Source organism: Oncorhynchus kisutch, linkage group LG22 (assembly GCF_002021735.2).
Source record: "Oncorhynchus kisutch isolate 150728-3 linkage group LG22, Okis_V2, whole genome shotgun sequence".
In the NCBI taxonomy this organism is placed as follows: Eukaryota; Metazoa; Chordata; class Actinopteri; order Salmoniformes; family Salmonidae; genus Oncorhynchus; species Oncorhynchus kisutch.
Genome location: NC_034195.2, coordinates 17,683,966 through 17,702,982, shown reverse-complemented (window position 1 = coordinate 17,702,982; position 19,017 = coordinate 17,683,966). Strand labels below are relative to the sequence as shown.

The following is a 19,017-nucleotide window of genomic DNA, read 5'->3' as shown; positions in this document are numbered from 1 at the left end:
ACCAGCCTCAACGTCAACAGTTAAGCGGCAACTCCAGGATGCTGTCCTTCAAGGCAGAGTTCCTCTGTCAATTGTCCTGTATTCTTTTGCCCATATTAATCTTTTAATTTTATTGGCCAGTCTGAGATATTGTTTTTTCTTTGCAACTCTGCCTAGAAGGCCAGCATCCCGGAGTCGCCTCTTCACTGTTGACGTTGACACTGTTGTTTTGCGGGTACTATTTAACTAAGCTGCCAGTTGAGGACTTGTGAGGCGTCTGTTTCTCAAACTAGACACTCTAATGTACTTGTCCTCTTGCTTAGTTGTACACTGGGGCCTCCCACTCCTCTTTCTATTCTGGTTAGAGACAGTTTGTGCTGTTCTGTGAAGGGTATAGTACACAGCGTTGCACGAGATCTTCAGTTTCTTGGCAATTTCTCGCATATAATATCCTTCATTTCTCAGAACAAGAATAGACTGATGAGTTTCAGAAGAAAGGTCTTTGTTTCTGGCCATTTTGAGCCTGTAATCAAACCCACAAATGCTGACGCTACACATACTATATACATAGCCCACCTATAATTTAGCCCAAACAACTACTACCTTTTTACCCAACTGTATTTAATTAATTAATTAATTTATTTTGCTCCTTTGCACCCCATTATTTTTATTTCTACTTTGCACATTCTTCCACTGCAAATCTACCATTCCAGTGTTTTACTTGCTATTTTGTATTTACTTTGCCACCATGGCCTTTTTTTGCCTTTACCTCCCTTATCTCACCTCATTTGCTCACATCCTATATAGACTTGTTTCTACTGTATTATTGACTGTATGTTTGTTTTACTCCATGTGTAACTCTGTGTCGTTGTATCTGTCGAACTGCTTTGCTTTATCTTGTTCCAGGTCGCAATTGTAAATGAGAACATGTTCTCAACTTGCCTACCTGGTTAAATAAAGGTGAAATAAATAAATAAAAATACTCAACTAGTCTAAAGAAGGCCAGATGTATTGCTTCTTCAATCAGGACAACAGTTTTCAGCTGTGCTAACATAATTGCAAAAGGGTTTTCTAATGATCAATTAGCCTTTTAAAATGATAAACTTGAATTAGCTAACACAACGTGCCATAGGCCTCTGTACGCCTATGTAGATATTCCATAAAAAATCTGCCGTTTCCAACCTAAATAGTCATTTACAACATTAACAATGTCTACACTGTATTTCTGATCAATTTGATGTTATTTTAATGGACAAAAAAAATGTGCTTCTCTTTCAAAAACAAGGACATTTCTGAGTGACCCCAAACTTTTGAATGGTAGTGTATATAATAAAGAAAACACAAGAAATAGGAGAGGGAGCTATATACAGGGTCAGCGCTAATACCAAATGTACAATGTGCAGGGGTACTGGAGTATTTGAAGTAGATATGTACATATAGGCAGGATCAGGAGAAAGTGATTGATGGCAGAAAAAATCATATTAATAGTAAACTAGCAGCATAAGCAGCAGCAAGTGGTGGGTGGGAGTGGTGGTGGGTGTTTGTATCTAAGTGTAAGTGTGTGAGTGAGGGTGTGTGTGCAAGTGTTACAGTATAGGTGTGATAGGCAGATATACATGTAGACAGGGCTGGAAAGTGACTGGTAGCAGGAATATATAAATACTTGTGGTAATAAGGCAAGGGTTCGGTTTCAAATCAGATTGTATGACTTTGTGGCTGTGCCAGCTAGTAACTACCCTGCAGAGCTGCCTCCAGTACATGAGTCATCTCAATAAATGCCAACCTGCCAGTCAAGCATGGGTATAATATGGCCGTCTCTGTTGTTTGTTAAATGTCCTCACTGTAGTCACACATCCTACAACATGTGCCCTTCTGTTGTTTATTTTGTGTGTGTTGTATAAATAGATATACCAGATGGACCATAAGATGGAGGCAGTGCTGAAGATCTTGGTGGACCAGTACAAGCCCAAGGCAGAGCTGCTCCTGAGGGCCCCAGCCCCTCCACCCCAAGCCCCCTACAGCTCCCGCATCAGCATCGTGAGACGCCAGAGCATCGGCGTCAGCTTGGACGAGGGGCGGTGATGTCACAGTGGACAGAGAGGCGCCAGTGATGGAACCACCAGGGGCTAGGACCAGGCATGAGATATTAGCTGCTTGGCCAGGAGGGCACAGACTCAAATAAAGAAAAAGAGAGTACTCCTGTTACTTCATTAAGGAAGGTGGTGTAGTGTGGCTACTCATACATGTAGTACCCCATGCTACACTTTGTCTCATAACCCCCCAAAAAACCTTTGTCACTGTCTTTGACCTCTGACCTTAGAAAGAGAATGTGAACAAGTCAACTCCTGCTTCTGTTCCCCTCTGGTGAAGAGGTGGGCTTGAGGACTTTGAGAGGTAACATGGCAGCAGTATACTGACAGCCACAGGCACACAGTCATGCCGTCCATCCTCCGTCCCCACATCATGGTGAACGGGGATACGGGGTTCTCCTCTTCTTCAGAAGTTTTTTTCTCTCTATCTCCCTTTGTAATAGCAGCACTATGAAAACCTGCTGCTGAAACTTCCACAGCATAGAGTGTAGGGAAAGCACACATAATTCCCCTTTAGTTACATAAGATTAGCCTGCCACTTTCACTCCTCTGTAAATAGTCACATAAGCTATGCTAATGTATTCAACTGTATTCATTCAGTGAGGCACATCAGAGCACTGATTATTATTATCATTTCCAAGCAAACCAACACATTAATGACATTATTAGGAGCACTCACTAAAGACCACAGCAGACCAGAAGTCTAACAGAGGAATTCTTCAAATCCTACTGATGATCTTGGCACCATAAAAACCTAAATACAGCACCACTATTTCCATATGGCCACCAATTCATCTCAGCTTACTGTATTTAGGCCTGGCGTATGTTTGTAGGTAGTTATCAAGTGACATAGAGAAGGACCAGGAGATGATCTGTTGACTTTGCCCGGAGTGTGTGTCTGTTAGTGGCTGGGCCTGTGCTGCTGCAGCAGAGTAGAGGGGGAAAAAGCTCTGCAGGAACTAATCTGGCGCTGATTTACGGCTACGGTTAAGCTAATAAAAATAGCAAAACAGGCGTGACAAGGCAGAGTGCAGTATTACAGAAATACAGTGATAGAAAGAACAGTATGGGGAGTTATGGTACGGCCTTTTGCAGTTGACTCAACACCCCGTGCCAAGATTTTCACTCGGATATTCCTATGAACCACTTCACCACCCACCCTTCTTCATGCTAAAACATTTTTATTTTCCTTCTTTGGACTCCAACTGCTGTATGCAATTTGAAATGAATTTTCCCCATTAGAGAGCTGATTATTTTTCATTCTCTTTCTAATTAAGTGCTGAATTCCTGGTAAGGGGAGATTGCTCTGTGTGTGAGTTGACTAATGAAAATAAATACTGGAAAAATGTGTACAATTTAAACAGTAGGCTTACATAATTTAGTGTGAAGGCCCTGAAATATCAGGCTACCACAAAGAGAGAGAGATGTACCATGCTTTGATTTCAAAGCTCTTTAAAGCATTTGAATAGAAAGAATGCTTCTCTTTTAGTTTCTCACATATTTCTCGACGGCCGGGACACAGCTGGGTATAGCCAGTAGAAAATATTTTTTTAAATAACCAAGCTATGAATGCAAGCCCTTCCATTATTATAGTGTGAGAGAGAGAGAGAGAGAGAGAGAGACTCTCCACTACTAGTATATATTTTATTATTTTGCCGTGGTTGAAGATTAGTTGTATGTATTTTCTATTAACAGGTTGCTTTTTAAAGCAAGTTTCTTTGACATAACTGTGCCACATACATCTGGCTGACCTGTATAGTTTTATAAGAGTTGTGTATAATAACATTGCCTTATATTTATTATCATGTGGAACGATCAACCTGGGAAGTCTCCTGGTCTGTTGAGAGATGATGAGAAACAAATAGTGTTTTAAAACTGATTGGAATGACTGTAAATTATATTCACAACCCTCTGTAAATCTGGTGTAAATAAAAATCTATTTCATTATATTTTCTGGGCTCTCCTTGGGCTCAGTGTTTCTTGATTACCAGCTCATCTTGTCTATAATTTGCTTTCCTTGGACTCAATCCTTCGTTCTTGGCTGCATCTGTTTGATTTGCCACATCAGGTCAAGGTAACCCATGGCCTCTCAATCCCACAAAGTTTTTAAAAATACTTAAATTCAGTGTTTTTTCTTCACACTGCAATCAAGGGAGAAAAAAAGAAGTTCACTGTGCCTACTTTGAACTTCAATATTCCATAACCATTCAGGAGTGAGGGAGGCATGTGGGCAGGGGAGTGAGAGAGAAAGAATACATCTCAAATTACCACTCAATTATATTTCCCTTCAAAGGCCAATAAATACTGGGGATAGCCCAAGAACAGCACGGCCAGAACGGGGAGAGAGAGAGGTCTCTGGGGAGGGGTGGATGGAGGGGAGGAAGGCAGGAGAAGGAGGATTGGGAGGTGAGGGGAGTAGACGAGTAGACCAAAGCCATTTTCAATTACCCAGAGAGCCATAGTCTCCACAGCCCAGCTGAGGTGTTATGCTGCCATTGTCCTCCCCTGGTTTATGTCAGTGGTGGGGGACCTTGATAGCCCCTGCCCCCTGGTCTAGCTGCTGTTTACTGAGCCAGCTCAGCTCTTCCTGGTCCCTGCTACTCCACTTTCATCTCCGACTCCCCACTTCAAACAAGGTTTTGGTGCCAGAAGAACACAAGAGCAGGATCACAGGCCAAAGCATGGAACACACAGAGAATCTGACTGCCGATAGACTGCTGATAGGTACTTATCACAGTAAGGGGCCGTTCCTTCACTTGCTAGAACAAAAGAAGTACCTGCTGTGTACCGATGAATCTGAAGTCTCTACTTGTAGAATCGCAATGCTCGGCAGTGGCCGACAACTTGACTTTGAGCCAATCAGAGAGCACGAACCTCCGGGTGGGGGAGCTGACAGGATTGATAAGAAAAATAAAATAAATAAGGCACCTTTCCCGGTGTAATCCACCCCCTTTTCATCAGAAGCTGCATAATACATTTTATTTTCTAGAGGAAGGAGTTTTGTTCTTGAAGAAGGATTTATTTGTTAGGTTTGATAATATCCACTAGCCTATTAGTTAGCTAGCTAGACACACTTCATATGAAATGAATGGGGTAGTAAAGTGCAGCACAATGCACACAACACTAAATGCTTTCCCAAGCTAGCTATCTGGCCACTGTAGCTAGTAACATTATAATTAAATCACAATGGATTCGTTTCCATGAAGCAGCTGCCTGCAGCTGGTAGCCAAGAGTCAATGCCGTGTCTTTACTTTACCTAGCTAGCACAACAGCTAGCTAGCAAATCATGCTAACCATTTAGCTAACTTTAGCCAGCTAACTAAAAATGTATATATGGGCTCTATGCAATTATGGAGAGTGAATTAAATTGTTTCATTGTTATCTTGTAGCTAGTTATCCAGCTGTGGCCATCTGGCTAGTATCAAGGGCTTTCTAAAACAATAGCAACATTAGCCCTAACATTGACTATACCATAAAGTGACACATTGCCGGGGCGGCAGGGTAGCCTAGTGGTTAGAGTGTTGGACTAGTAACAGGGCTGACAAGGTACAAATCTGGCGTTCTGCCCCTGAACAGGCAGTTAACCCACTGTTCCTAGGCCTTCATTGAAAATAAGAATTTGTTCTTAACTGACTTGCCTAGTTAAATAAAGGTAAAAAAATATATATAAAAAAAATTGAAAACCAGATGGGATGGTGTAGCACTGCAGAAGGCTGTAATAGCCGTGCTGGTTAAGTGTGCCTTGAATTCTAAATAAATCGCAGACAGTGTCACCAGCAAAGCACCCCCACACCTCCTCCATGCTTCACGGTGGGAACCACACATGCGAGATCATCTGCTCTGCATCTCACAAAGGCACAGTGGTTGGAACCAAAAATGTCAAATTTGGACTCATCAGACTAGAGGACAGATTTCTTGGCCCAAGCAAGTCTCTTCTTCTTATTGGTGTCCTTTAGTAGTGGTTTCTTTGCAGCAATTCGACCATGAAGGCCTGATTCAGGCAGTCTCCTCTGAACAGTTGATGTTGAGATGTGTCTGTTACTTGAACTCTGTGAAGCATTTATTTGTGCTGCATTTTTAAAAACAATTTGTGCTGAGGCTGGTAACTCTAATGAACTCATCCTCTGCAGCAACAGTACCTCTGGGTCTTCCTATCCTGTGGCGGTCCTCATGAGAGCCAGTTTCATCATAGCGCTTGATGGTTTTTGCGGCTGCACTTGAAGAAACCGTATTGACTGACCTTCATGTCTTAAAGTAATGATGGACTGTCGCTTTGCTTATTTGACCTGTTTATGCCATAATATGGACTTGGTCTTTTATCAAATAGGGCTATCTTCTGTATACCACCCCTACCTTGTGACAACACAACTGATTGGCTCAAACACATAAAGAAGGAAATACATTTCACAAATGATCTTTTAACAAGGCACACCTGTAAATTGAAATGCATTCCAGGTGACTACCTGATGAAGCTGGTTGAGAGAATGCCAAGAGTGTGCAAAGCTGTCATCAAGGCAAAGGGTGGCTACTTTGAAGAATCTCAAATATAAAATATATTTAGATTTGTTTAACACTTTTTTGGTTTCTACATTGTTTCATATGTGTTATTTCATAGTGTTGATGTCTTCACTGTTATTCTACAATGTAGAAAATTGTACAAATAAAGAAAAGTCCATGAATAAGTAGGTGTGTCCAAACTTTTGACTGGTGCTGTGTATCTCAGGAGACCTGGAATATGGTATTTAAGACTGGGCACCTTGAGGGCCCCATGCAGGCCCAACAATGCAGAAAGCCGATACCGGTGAACAGGTGTGTGTTTTTTGTGTGTGTGTGGGTGAGATATGTGTGTGTGTGTGCATACGTGTGTATATGTGTGTGTCAGAGAGGGACATAAACAGTGTCAGCAGCAGCTGATGCTAGCCACTCCATCGAGAGTCCCTAAATAGCGAAGGGCAATAGTTGGGTACAAGACAGCTGTTGTTGCTGCTACTGTGGCTCCTCAGCCACTGTCAGTTAGTGTTCAAGCATAATTCAAATTCCCATTCAAAATCCCCTCACCCACTTTTTGCAAAGGGCTCCATCAAACATGTCATACAATGCCAGTGGAGTACCATTTCATTTATTCTAAAAAATCCATCACAGTGGAATAAAAATAGCATATGCCATTCAAAGTAGTACTGTATCGTCAAGCAGACAGCAGTAAGTACTGTCCTTAGGGACCCTGGCCTTTGACCCACTGCAACCTCCAGAGGCCTACCTCACCCTAGCCCCCTTCCGTAGAGCACCGGATATTGTCTTTGAATGTAACCATTTAAAAGAAGAGACAATACAGTGCACGACCTCTGACCTCTGCTGTGGTTCGTATAGGTAGTTGCTACATCACCCCTGGGAGAGGAATGACCAAGAGGTTACAGGGTTAGTTTGACCATCGGTGACCTTTGCCCTCTGAGATTTCCCTTGGACCATATGTCTGGTGTGGTTGTTTCAACCTATCCACTGACCAGTGACCAGGGTAAGGAAGTTCAACAGCCAACAACAACTAGATCTCAAGATCCCTCTAGTCTACGCTCCTCTGGAACGCCCCACGCTGCTCTGCTTCATGTCCAACCCAGGGCAAGCCGGCCGTCCGCAACAACCCCACCCAAGACTGGCCAAGTAAGCCAACAGCAGCAGCAGCTGCTGAGGATCAGGAGGGGAAGGACGAGGAAAGGAAGTCTGGGGTGGTGCACACATGTTATGTAAAGAGGCCAGTGGACAGAGAGGCTGTCCATTGCTTATGTAGGTCACAGTATTGGGGACTTTTCCCTCAGACAGGCTGAGATTCCTGGCTGGAACTGGAAGGACTTCAGTGGTGCGGTGGGGTTTGGCCAGCCAGAGCAGTACGTGAGGCATGGAGTACAGCTGCAGCTAAGGGCTACTGTGGAGACAGAGGCCGAGTAGGGCCGCAGAGGAGAGGAGGGGAGAGAACATGGCTTGGAAAGGGCATGGTGTTATGTCACACCACACATTGTCATACAATAGCCAAGAAAAATACAAGGGTTATTTTGCAAGCACTACCTTTATGTTTGACATACCTTCTCATGTTAACATTATTTTAAAAAGTATATATACACATTGCTGCCAACACATAACAGAGTAAATATTGGAGTCCCTGTGTCCGTTGGTCATATCTCTAAGTCTCTGCATGGCTGGCCCTGACAAAGAGCCTGACAAGAGGAGAGAGGACTGTTTTCCTCATCATGCTGTGTACTTGAGAACATGCTCATTCCTCACTACAGCAGCCGTCTCTTCTGAGCCCCACTGAGGCAAGGTTCAGGCCTGCTGAGGCACCTAGGGACATGAAGAAGCAAGAGACCTGCATGGAGAAAAGAAAAACCTCCTTCTGAGTTCTGCAGCTGTGTGAGAGAAAGCTCTAGTATCTTCTGACGTGCTGCCTCGGTGATAGCCCGAATCAGCTGGAGTTATGGGCTGCTTGATTGATCAAAGGAAAACTCAACTGTGTTTTGTTGCAGTTTCAAGAAATTCCACAAAACAGATTGGCAGTGGTTTTTAAGGGAGAGAGAGTGGCTGTTTAGTGTGATATTTCCCTCTGTGCATATGCCAGATGTGAGGTCATTTATTTGTTGGTGTATCAGTTTCGTTATGACTAATATTAAACGCTTACTGGATGTTTCTTCTCATCATATAATTTCATTTGAATCCTGCTTGTTCATGTATTTATTTATTCAACGTCTCAATATTCTTAACATTTTCTTCCTTATGTTTACATTTTAAAACTACGCCTCAGATCAATTTCCTACCTGGGACATGTTGACAGCAACTACTACTACTACTGTGTAATAGCATTATGTTGCAACATGTAATTTGACTGACAGGAATGATTGCCACATCCACTTTTTTTGTTTGTTTGCATAATCCTCGTGAAATGATGTGACACACACCACCACACCCTGTGTCATCATCATTCTCGGTAAACGAAAGATCAGCTAAGCAAGATTAATATTTATCTTCAACAACAAAATGATACAGCATAGTTTATACTATGTTTGAGCATCTTACTGCTTCTGCTCCATTCGCTGTGTGGAACATCTCCATTGTGACCATTACACTCCCCATCCCACCCCATTCCCTGCTGTACAAGTACTTCCTCTGACTGCAATCTGTTGAAACATCTCATATATGTAGCTGTAGAACAGCTGGTTGTATCAGTGTGGTCCTCCTCTCTAGCAGTCATCTGCAGGTCATCACACCTGATCACATCCATGAGTATGGCACTTCTTTAGCTCTCAGCTCCCTCCAATCCCTGTCTGTCAGCACTCTGTTGTCTATCTACACTGCACAGATGTTTGAGGCCCTGTTTTCTGGCCAACAGCATCTGAATGCATCCTCAAGACATTCCTGACTAGATTGGGCTAGGTAGTGGAGAGTGGGGTAAGAGGAGCCAAAGGGGGTAAATTGAGCCACCCTTGTTTCTAGGAAACCATATTAAAACTAAATATTAATTTCAGGGAGTCTGTGAAGGAAGAAACCACATGTAAAAAAGTGGTAAATTAGGTCCAAAAAATGTATTTTCACTAAGTCAAATGAAATGGTTGTGTTAGAGGTTTAATGATACTTGTATCTAAACCAAAGTAGATCACTTTAAGATTGTTCTATACATCAGTTGGGGTCTCTATACGCTTCAATATGTTGTCCTAAACCTAGCATGAAAGTGCATCCTTGTAGCTGTGTGGGCTAATATAGCTAAATGCTTGCCTTGGGGTAAGTTGAGCTAATAACCATGAGGTAAGTTGAGCCAATGTTTGCACCCATGGCAAGTTGCAAGGCAATATCGCTGGGATATGAGTTAACAACAGGGCCTGGACTATGTTAAAAGTGTTAAAAAACTACACAGTGTTGTTAGGCGTTAAAGCCTGTGATAAAAGATACTTAAAATGGTTCTAATACAAAAGGTGATTGTGATTGTGTTGAATTGTGTTTGGGAAATAAAGATAGACATGGTTTTACAAAGGTAGTGGTAATATTTCATTCAGTACAGAAATGTGTAGGCGATTTAACTTACCCTGTCCCGCGGCTCAACTCACACTCTTACCGGGGGGGTAAAGATGTGCCAAGAGGCCACTTTTTTGGGTCGAACCCCCTTTGCCTTCAGAACATCCTGGATTCTTCGGGGCATTCTACAAGGTGTCGGAAATGTTCAACAGGGATGTTGGTCCATGCTGACGCAATAGCATCAAGCAGTTGCTGAAGATTGGACGGCGGTACACTCATGCTGTGAACAGCCCGTGCCATCTATTCCCAGAGATGCTCTATTGGGTTGAGGTCTGGGAACTGACCAGGCCTCTCAAGTAAACTGAACTCGTTGTCATGTTCCAGGCAATATTTTAACACACCTCAATTGTCCAATGTTGGTGATCATGTGCTTATTGGAGCTGCTTCTTCTTGTTTTTAGCTGATAGGAGAGGAACCCGTTATGGTTGTCTGCTGCAATAGCCCATCTGTGACAAGGATCGACAAGTTGGGTGTTCTGAGATAAGATGTGTGTAAAAAGTGGAGGGCGGAAGTTCCTGAGATACTGGATCTGACTCGCCTGGCACCGACAATCATACCATGCTCAAAGTCGATTCACAAATTTTGCCCATTATAATGTTCAATCCAACAGTAACTGAATGCCTCGATGACTGTCTGCCTGTTTTATATAGCAAGCCACAGCCACGTGACTCATCTGTAAGTAGGAGCGGGGTGGTGTACCTAATAAACTGGTCGGTGAGTGTATACTGTATGTAGATATCTTTGTTGGAAAGAATTCTATATTTTCCCTGATGGAGTGATGCTGAATGTATAAAATGGCTCAACTTACCCTACTCTCCCTTACCACTGACATACTGGTCATGGGGTAGGAGGTACTTAGGAGAGGGACAGAGTGTGCCTTGCCTCGCTTGATTTCGCGGTTCTATCTACGTACTTGAGCAGATTTGCACCGATAACAGATAAAGGCTCTTTGATAGGCTGCAGGTGCGCTCGTTTAATGAGCATTAGGGCCTAACCATTAGCTCCCCCACAAAAACTAAACATGCCATAGACAAATCTGTACATCTATCATTTGGTGCTCCGCAGCATCACATCTCTCATCTCTCCACAGAATTCACCCCTCTCTCCACCCTCTCCAATCATTCATCTCCAACTATTCATTGGCCATCATTGTGCTGTATTTGTCAGAGAAGAGGGAACACAGGCAGGTGTTTGTTTGTGGGCGCTCTTCCCCCGTAGGAGATGGTGCCAGGGGATTGGGTTATGACGTTGGTTGTGGCCAATTCAGGAAACATGGGGAGGAACTAGTGGTTTTATATAAAGTACTGATGCGGTTAACAGAAAAAGATAACCTGTTGCTGTTGATATCACTAGGAAGTGTGAATTCAGTCTGTCTGGCTTGGCACATATAAAACTGAGACAAAGAAATGTTCTGGAATATTCTCAACTTCATAGCGGTTTTCTTTATGGTGGTCAGAGTGAATAAGAATAAAGTAGAGAAACATGCGTTGTTTTATGTTTGAATTTGAAACACTTCAAGGAGATAGCAAAGGGCCTTTGCTGAAAGTTGGGACTTAAAAATGATATTCTTTGGCCTCCATATTCTTGTCTATGGCTCATTGGATGACTGAGATGTTGCTGGTAAAAGCACAGATAATAACAGGGGAGCGACTTTGGTTTGAGAAGTGGGGGGACAAAAACATATTTTTTATCCAGTCGGATAAACACTCCAAACAGCCTACCCGACTGCTCGGAGGCATCCGCATGGTCCTAAAGCACACAGTTGCCTCGTTTTGTATCATATTCCAATATTCCAATAAACTGTGGGGGACAAAAATGTCCCGTCCCCATCCCCAGTGAAAGTTGCACCCGTGGATAATAACAATGTAATAACAGTGTAGGCTACTTTCATGTTGAACATTTTCAGTCCAACTGTTGGTTGGGCCTCTGGAGAATAACCAGGATTGCCTGTGTGGTCAAACTTACCCTTTAGTTATAGAGAAATTAATTATACAGAAGAAAAACAGCATTGCCTGATAGAATTCTTGGTGAGCGTTATAAAAACAGATGGGCTTCTGTTTTGAATGAACCAACAAATTAGTTTACTCAATGTTTGGCACAAATAACCTAACATTGACCTTGACCTCTGTCCATGCCAATATGACTTAATGACACAAATCATCCCCCCGTCCAGTGATACTCTTAGTGTGGTATTCTCAGACTGCAGATAGCACTTCCTCCTCCTCCTCCTCCTCCTCTCCAGTATTTTGGGCCGGCAGGGCGGAGCCCTGCGGAGGCTCCTAGACGGGCCCTTTTGTCTGACTGGGAGCCCCAGACACAACAGTGCCAAGCGCCCACCCCTCACAATGGCCTTCCGCACAAAGCCACACACACATGGACAATGGACCCAGCTCTGAGTGGGGGTGAACAGCAGAGCTAAGGTTACCCACCTGCACACTTCAGAATGAATCAGGAACCCACTAAGAGCTGCTGCTGCAGGTGTCTTCCTGATGCATCCTGCTTTCTGGTGCTCTCAGGCTGTAGTAGGGTAAGGAGAGGAAGGAGCCCTTTTACCAACTAAACACTCAATATCCTCTTTAAAAAAAACTTTTTAGAATTGTAGTGGATGGTTGGTACATGAGCATGAGTGAATCAGACGAATGGATTGAATTGACCTCTCCACAATGTCAAGGTCTTAAATTGCCATGGAACTGATCAGATGGAATTTGGTGAGAAATGGCACAGGTCTTGACAAATGCATGACAAATTGTGCAATAGATTTTCAAATATCAGTGTGAACATGTTTTATTGCTTTGCTGCTAATCTTTACAATGCCATTGATGATTTCCAAAATAGATTCTTTAAAAAATTGAAAATATTAAAAGGATTTGGGAACCAGATTTATTTTCAAAATTGATGCTCTAAAATGTTTTTATGCTATTTGTGTAGGCGAATATATTGTTTGAAAATGTAGGCTACATTTTATAGTTGTAAAATATAGTTGGCAAACAAATTGTTGCAAACAACTCTGCAAATAGGGCTGAAATTGTATTTAAAGTAGCCCAGTAAAAACATCTAGGACAAAACACAATTCTGGTGTAAAAAGTGAAAATAAATATATGCCATTGCCCTTCATGACAAAACAGAGGAAACTCATATTTTTCATTTAAACTAATTACCGAATAGGCTACAAAATAAGGTAAATGAACAACCTACATCAATACATTGTTTGTATAGCTTTAATATATAAAGACATCAATAACATGATAAAAAAATATATAGACATCATATAGGGTTGTTGCTTTATTCAACGGATATTTCTACATGCATTTTTCTATAATTCATTCAAAGTCAAACTACATCTGCATGAAGGCATTTAAAGTACTAATTGGTTATCGGCTATACTTATGCACTCGGGGAGATGAAATTGAACATAAAACGCATGCACTAAGACTAACTTGCGCATTTCAAATGTGGACCCGTGTGGAGAGCAAAAAAGTGAATAGTTTCAAACATGCCGTTAGACAAATGTAACTGGATGCAACAGCGGTGTGCTTTCCTTAGACATAACCGGATTGGAGGACCCAAACGTCAATCACCAGGCATAATTTTTTTTAAATACTCCACGATTTCATCATATTGGGAGTGTCACTGCGCAGACGGCGGCAGCCGTGGCACAGTTGATTTTAAACACAAGCTAAAATATATTGAAATAGCCTGATTTTGTAACCGTAGTAGTAGCAAGAACATCGTTTGTATTTACCGGATCCTATTACGTGCTACTTCAAGCTTCAAACATGCAAACGTAATGTGCCAAATGGTACTCAATACGCACGGTTTGGTTCCAGTGTGTCCTCGAGCCGAAGAGAATACACCAATTGATAAACATGTTAACTTAATTTACTGAAATACTGTATCTAATCATAAATCCTATGAAAATCACTAGAACCACAAAAATACGTTTTTATCGAGTTAAATATTTGCATGCCTTTGACTTCATTCCAAAATTGTAAATGGTCTAAATCATACTAAAAGCAGTGGATATGGAGAGAACTGAGGTATAACACAATCACAGCAATCTGTTATTTTCTTATGCCTAAAAGCAGGGCCTGAGGCATTTTTACTTGTGATTCACAAATAGGCTATATGAAACAAGTTACGAAGCAAAGGAATATAGATGTGAGTGTAATCTAAATAGAATAACTTTTATACTACTGGCTGAGAGATAGGAATGCTCTCCAGCCTACACAGTCTATCAACAGTGCAAACATGACCAACAAAATCAGATAGATGTAATTTCTCAGTTTTAATTGATTGCAACATATCTTATAACCACACAATACAAAATGCACATCAAATATTTTTTTTAAAATCAGGCTCAGGTTGCAACCTTATTTGATAAAATAAAAACTAGCAAAAATATGCTTTTACAAAAAAAAAAAATAGGTATAATGTAAATGCCACTTTGGATAACCGTAATCAAAACCCCATTTTATTCTACATTTAAAAAAGCCTGACATAAATAAGTTAGTATAATTTCTCAGTGTTTTTACACAGTTATGTACACTTCAAAGATTTACACGAAATACACAGGCAGAGTGACTGCTTTTTTGTGTGACAATTCTTAGCCTCTGAACAAAGGCTGATTGTAACTGGGTGAAAAAAGTTATTTTCGAAGCTACATTTACATGATCAGCAGTCTAACAATGACATGGAGAAGAAGGGGGGGGGGGGGGCGAACAAATTCTATTACCTTTCTTAACGCAGGAGTACAATGTCAAGGCAACCTGATGGTAAGTGAAAGCGTCGACAGCCATATTGAAGCAACCAGGTATTTGGTATTGTAGGGCATTATTCCACCCATATGGAAACACCTCATTAAAAAGTAACAACCATTAAACTAACAAAGACATATTTGAGCATGTCAGGGAGAGGATACAGTCGATTCATACAACCAGTACAGTTAACATAGACTATCCTTCAGCAAATGATAACCTCCCACAACTTCAAATTGGCTACACTTTCAAAAACGGTGAGAAGGAAAAATGTGATATTCCGGAATCTCTCAAAATACAAAAAAAATATTGGCTGACTTCAGATCTTTTTGTTGTTGTTGTGTCATAACAGAAATAGTTTGTGGGGTGGATGAGAACCCAGATTGAGTGACACTTAAATGACCTTAAAAAAAACAACAAGGCCACACATTAAGTACCGTCCTTCTCTCCTTACATACAGGCATGACCTATGAAGATCTATAATGACGAGGAACAATTATTTAATCCATAATAATTTTCTCAATGGAGCAGATTTATTATACTTCAACAGGTTACACTCACTGCCTTAAGATACACAGCATTTTGAAAACAAAAATACACTGCAATTCTTCAAGTCAAATCAAATTCACGCCTTTTACATAAAGGATTTAAAAAAAAAAAACATAATACGTTTTATGTGCTACATATGAAGAGAAATATATACACAGGTAGTAAAAAAAATGAGCAAAAAAGGAAAACCTAATTGCACACTGCTACATTGACTGCTTTTAGAGGCAGTAACTTTATGAGTGCCAGAACTTTAGTGTTTATATTCAGTGCTTGCACAGCATCCCCATCCTTCAGGAGAATTGATATGTTTCATTTTCTTTGTAGTTCCTCTTCAAAAATCAACCAACACTGAGGCTTTTGATGACAAAAGGGGAAATACGGCTTCAGCTCTGCAGAGAAATTTTAAAAAGTTATGAGATCAGCTCTAATTTACAACCGTGGACATGATTACATACAAATGCATTACAAAAAAAGAGTGGTAGTTTTGACATGACAAAACATTTCTAAGAAAGCCAAATATTGAAGTCAAAAAGACACCCTGTGGACTGATTCAAAGCACCAAGACTCACCAGAATACTTTCACTTTCCAAATTATAATGTGTTCTCTAAAACACACACTTGAAAGATTCATTAAAACTTTAGGCCTATTAAAAAACGTTGATAGGCTACTGTGCTTTCATTCACGAGAATGGACAGATGTTTTGAGAGGGGCCTAGCGTGCTTAAGGCACTCAGAGGAGACCAGCCTCTTCTCCCTCTGGTGAGGGCAGTGGTTGCTGACGTTTTACTATAGTGTTGTTCTGAGACTTGTTTACAGTTTCGTCGGAAACTCAACCTCACCGTGGCAATGGTTGTAGTAAACGTCGCCTATGTGTAGCCTCTTGGACTTTAACCCTTTACTAGACCGCATTGAACGTCACGATATAGTTCATTATGCATTTCGAGCTTCATTAACGCGAATAGTCACTTGGCAATTGCGCATAACGTGAGAAATTCACAACTACTTAATATATTATTTAGACAGTAGGTCTTAAATTATTACAGGAACACACGTCAAGTGATGTCTCTCTTCACAAAACCCAACTTGAGCAGTTTTACACACCCTGCAAAAAAATTGCCAATATATTGGGTGAGTTCCAGAACAGCATAGTCCATCTCACTGAAGCCAGTCAATATCTAACGAACTATGAAACTAGTTGCCTGAGCTAGAAATAGAGAAACTCCAGCATATTCCAAGCTCCAAGAGACCATAGTCCTTCTGTCCAGTTGTATCAGATAAGTTACTCACCTTTGTCATCTTCACGTTTGAGTCCTGGGACTGGTTTTCAAGGGTGTATGTTCTACAGAATGCGCCAAGGCTGGGCAACGAGTATTTTCATCCGAACTGCTGTGTGACCTTTTATTTTGGGACGAGAGGTCTGGAAGAGAAATGAAAAAAGTTAAGATGTCAAAATTATATTCTCGAAATGAAATATTGCGAATAGCGCCGGGCGTTACTTTTTAAATTATATTTTGTGATTTTGCTTATCAGATTCTATGCCGTCACAATTTGACAGTCATATACTACCGGCAAAGCCTAGTGAAAACGATGATAATACATTGCAGTAACGCTTTTATTTAGAATAACTAAGTGGGCCATCTAACTGGTAACTTTCGACAATGTAGCAAACAAACAGTCTGCTACAAGGTTACAACGTCGAGCCTGGCTGATACAAAATTACATCAGCGAATGGGCCAGCACCGGAAAAGTAGCCAGAAGGCAGAAAGACAAAGTAGCCAGACTGACATCATGATCAGAATTTATCATCATTATTCATAAACGCGTACCATGGGAGGCTGGTCTTTTTCTCTGCCCGGTGCACTGCTCTTTGCTCTCCGACCTTTCTGTGTTTTCAGAGGGCTGCGGTGGAGTCACACAACTATTCCCATTAAGATCCACATTATTATTCCCAGAGGGGCAAAGGCCCTTTGACGATCGTTGAGTTCTGCTGTAGAAACGTGGAATGTCTTTACTATCCACTAGTTCCCATTCGAATCTCCCGTTTAATAGGGGTGTTTGACTTGAAAAATCGAAGTTCCATTTCGCTGAGGACGTCTCTTCAATCTCTTGCAAATGTCCCTTTAAATCCCTCCTTAACTCTTCGTGATCCACCGGGCCGAAAAGGTTCCTGCAGGCTGACGGTTTGGGGTGATCCGAAAACCGAGCATCGGTCCTTTCAAATGTAGGGCTCCCATTTGAAACACGAACATTTGACATTTTCCGAGAATCAAAGAACGTCCAAATAGAACACTTAAAAATGCTTATTTCCTCCTTGCTCGCCGCGATCCAAAACAAGAGTAAATCGGCTGATCAACACAAACGCATGCATAGGTCTGTAAAGAAACGCTAACTTCCAATATGGCAATATGAGCTAAAGTAGTCTCGACAGACCATCAAAACAAAGTGCCGTAACTGAAGCCACTCCTGTCAATTTCGTCTCGTAGTAAGAGAGAAGAAACAACAGACAAACCTTTTCAGTACCCAATATGGCGATTGAGGGAGGCTGACTAGGGTATAAATGATTGACACAGAGAACGATTTAAAACGAAGAAGGGCATTCATTGGTTAAAGAGTATAGACCCGCCTATTTCCCTTAAGGTTATCTACACGCTACAAAGGCTTTCTTCTATACGTTAAACTTCATGAAACCTGCTGTAATCACAATAGGCATCTGTAACATTGTAGCAGTGGATGTAACGAAATAAAGGCCACTATAAGGAAACGTCAACAAACGAATAATGGATACTTTATGTTGAGAGAATACTTGAATGGCAATGTTGTCGATCTCTGTGTCAAGAGTTTTTCAGCACCAACATGTAACAATAAATATACAGGGGGAAATCGAATTTTATTTGTGAATTATAGAATTCTAATAGTTTTTCAATACATGTGGAGATTGTAATACCACCTTAATGATTTGAAACGTTTGAAAATACACAAGTCAGTGTGAAGCAACTTGTTGCATGAGGGAGGCACACTTCCATTGTCATATCTGTCAAGCATTCTACAAATCTGAACATGTTAATTATTTTACATCCCGTTGACTTATTTCTCTCCATGATTTAGATGAGAATATTTACTTATTTGGGCTAAGTCAAAGTCACCAGTGGTCACCCCAGCAAAAGAGATGGGTTTCACAGTAGTGGCAAGCATCTCTCATTGGGAGAACAATCTTAATCTGCAATATATCGAAACAAGACAATTTTGAAAAAAATTATCAAACCATCAACCATCAACTACCTATATAAGTTCCAATAACTTCTTCGCCATCTGCAATAGAGACAGACTTGGCAGTACAATGTGACAAACATACACTTGTTTTTAATTAGTGTGCATGGTGAAGGCAGGACACTGGATTTCTTACATACTTCTATTTATTACATCTATTCCGTCCTCTTTAGAGCTGAAACTATTTAAGATATTAACAAGAAACCAACTTTCAAATGTACAGACGGCCCCAACTTACATTGCTTGAAAAAAAAAATTCATGGAAATCAAAAGGCCATAGACTTCAATGTTAAAAATGATACAATTTGGCCGCGCATCTCTTCCTG

At 41.1% G+C, this 19,017-nt stretch overlaps 2 protein-coding genes across 2 annotated transcripts in view; one reads left to right on the top strand and one right to left on the bottom strand.

Moving 5' to 3' along the window:
- Positions 1–4,018, top strand: part of LOC109866798 (potassium voltage-gated channel subfamily KQT member 1-like) — a 125,169-nt gene extending 121,151 nt beyond the window's left edge. Inside the window, exon 6 of the mRNA XM_020455638.2 lies at positions 1,885–4,018. Within this exon, the coding sequence (XP_020311227.1) occupies positions 1,885–2,061 (177 nt within the window). The 3' untranslated portion in view covers positions 2,062–4,018. The remainder of the gene's footprint in view (positions 1–1,884) is intronic.
- A 9,305-nt stretch (positions 4,019–13,323) lies between these two features.
- Positions 13,324–17,978, bottom strand: cdkn1bb (cyclin dependent kinase inhibitor 1Bb). The gene is made up of 3 exons (XM_020456373.2): positions 17,251–17,978; positions 16,712–16,841; positions 13,324–15,813 (listed from the first exon to the last, which is right to left on the bottom strand). The coding sequence occupies exons 1-2, from the start codon at positions 17,678–17,680 to the stop codon at positions 16,723–16,725; spliced, it is 549 nt and encodes a 182-aa protein (XP_020311962.1). The 5' UTR covers positions 17,681–17,978; the 3' UTR covers positions 13,324–15,813; positions 16,712–16,722.
- Positions 17,979–19,017: the final 1,039 nt, after the last annotated feature.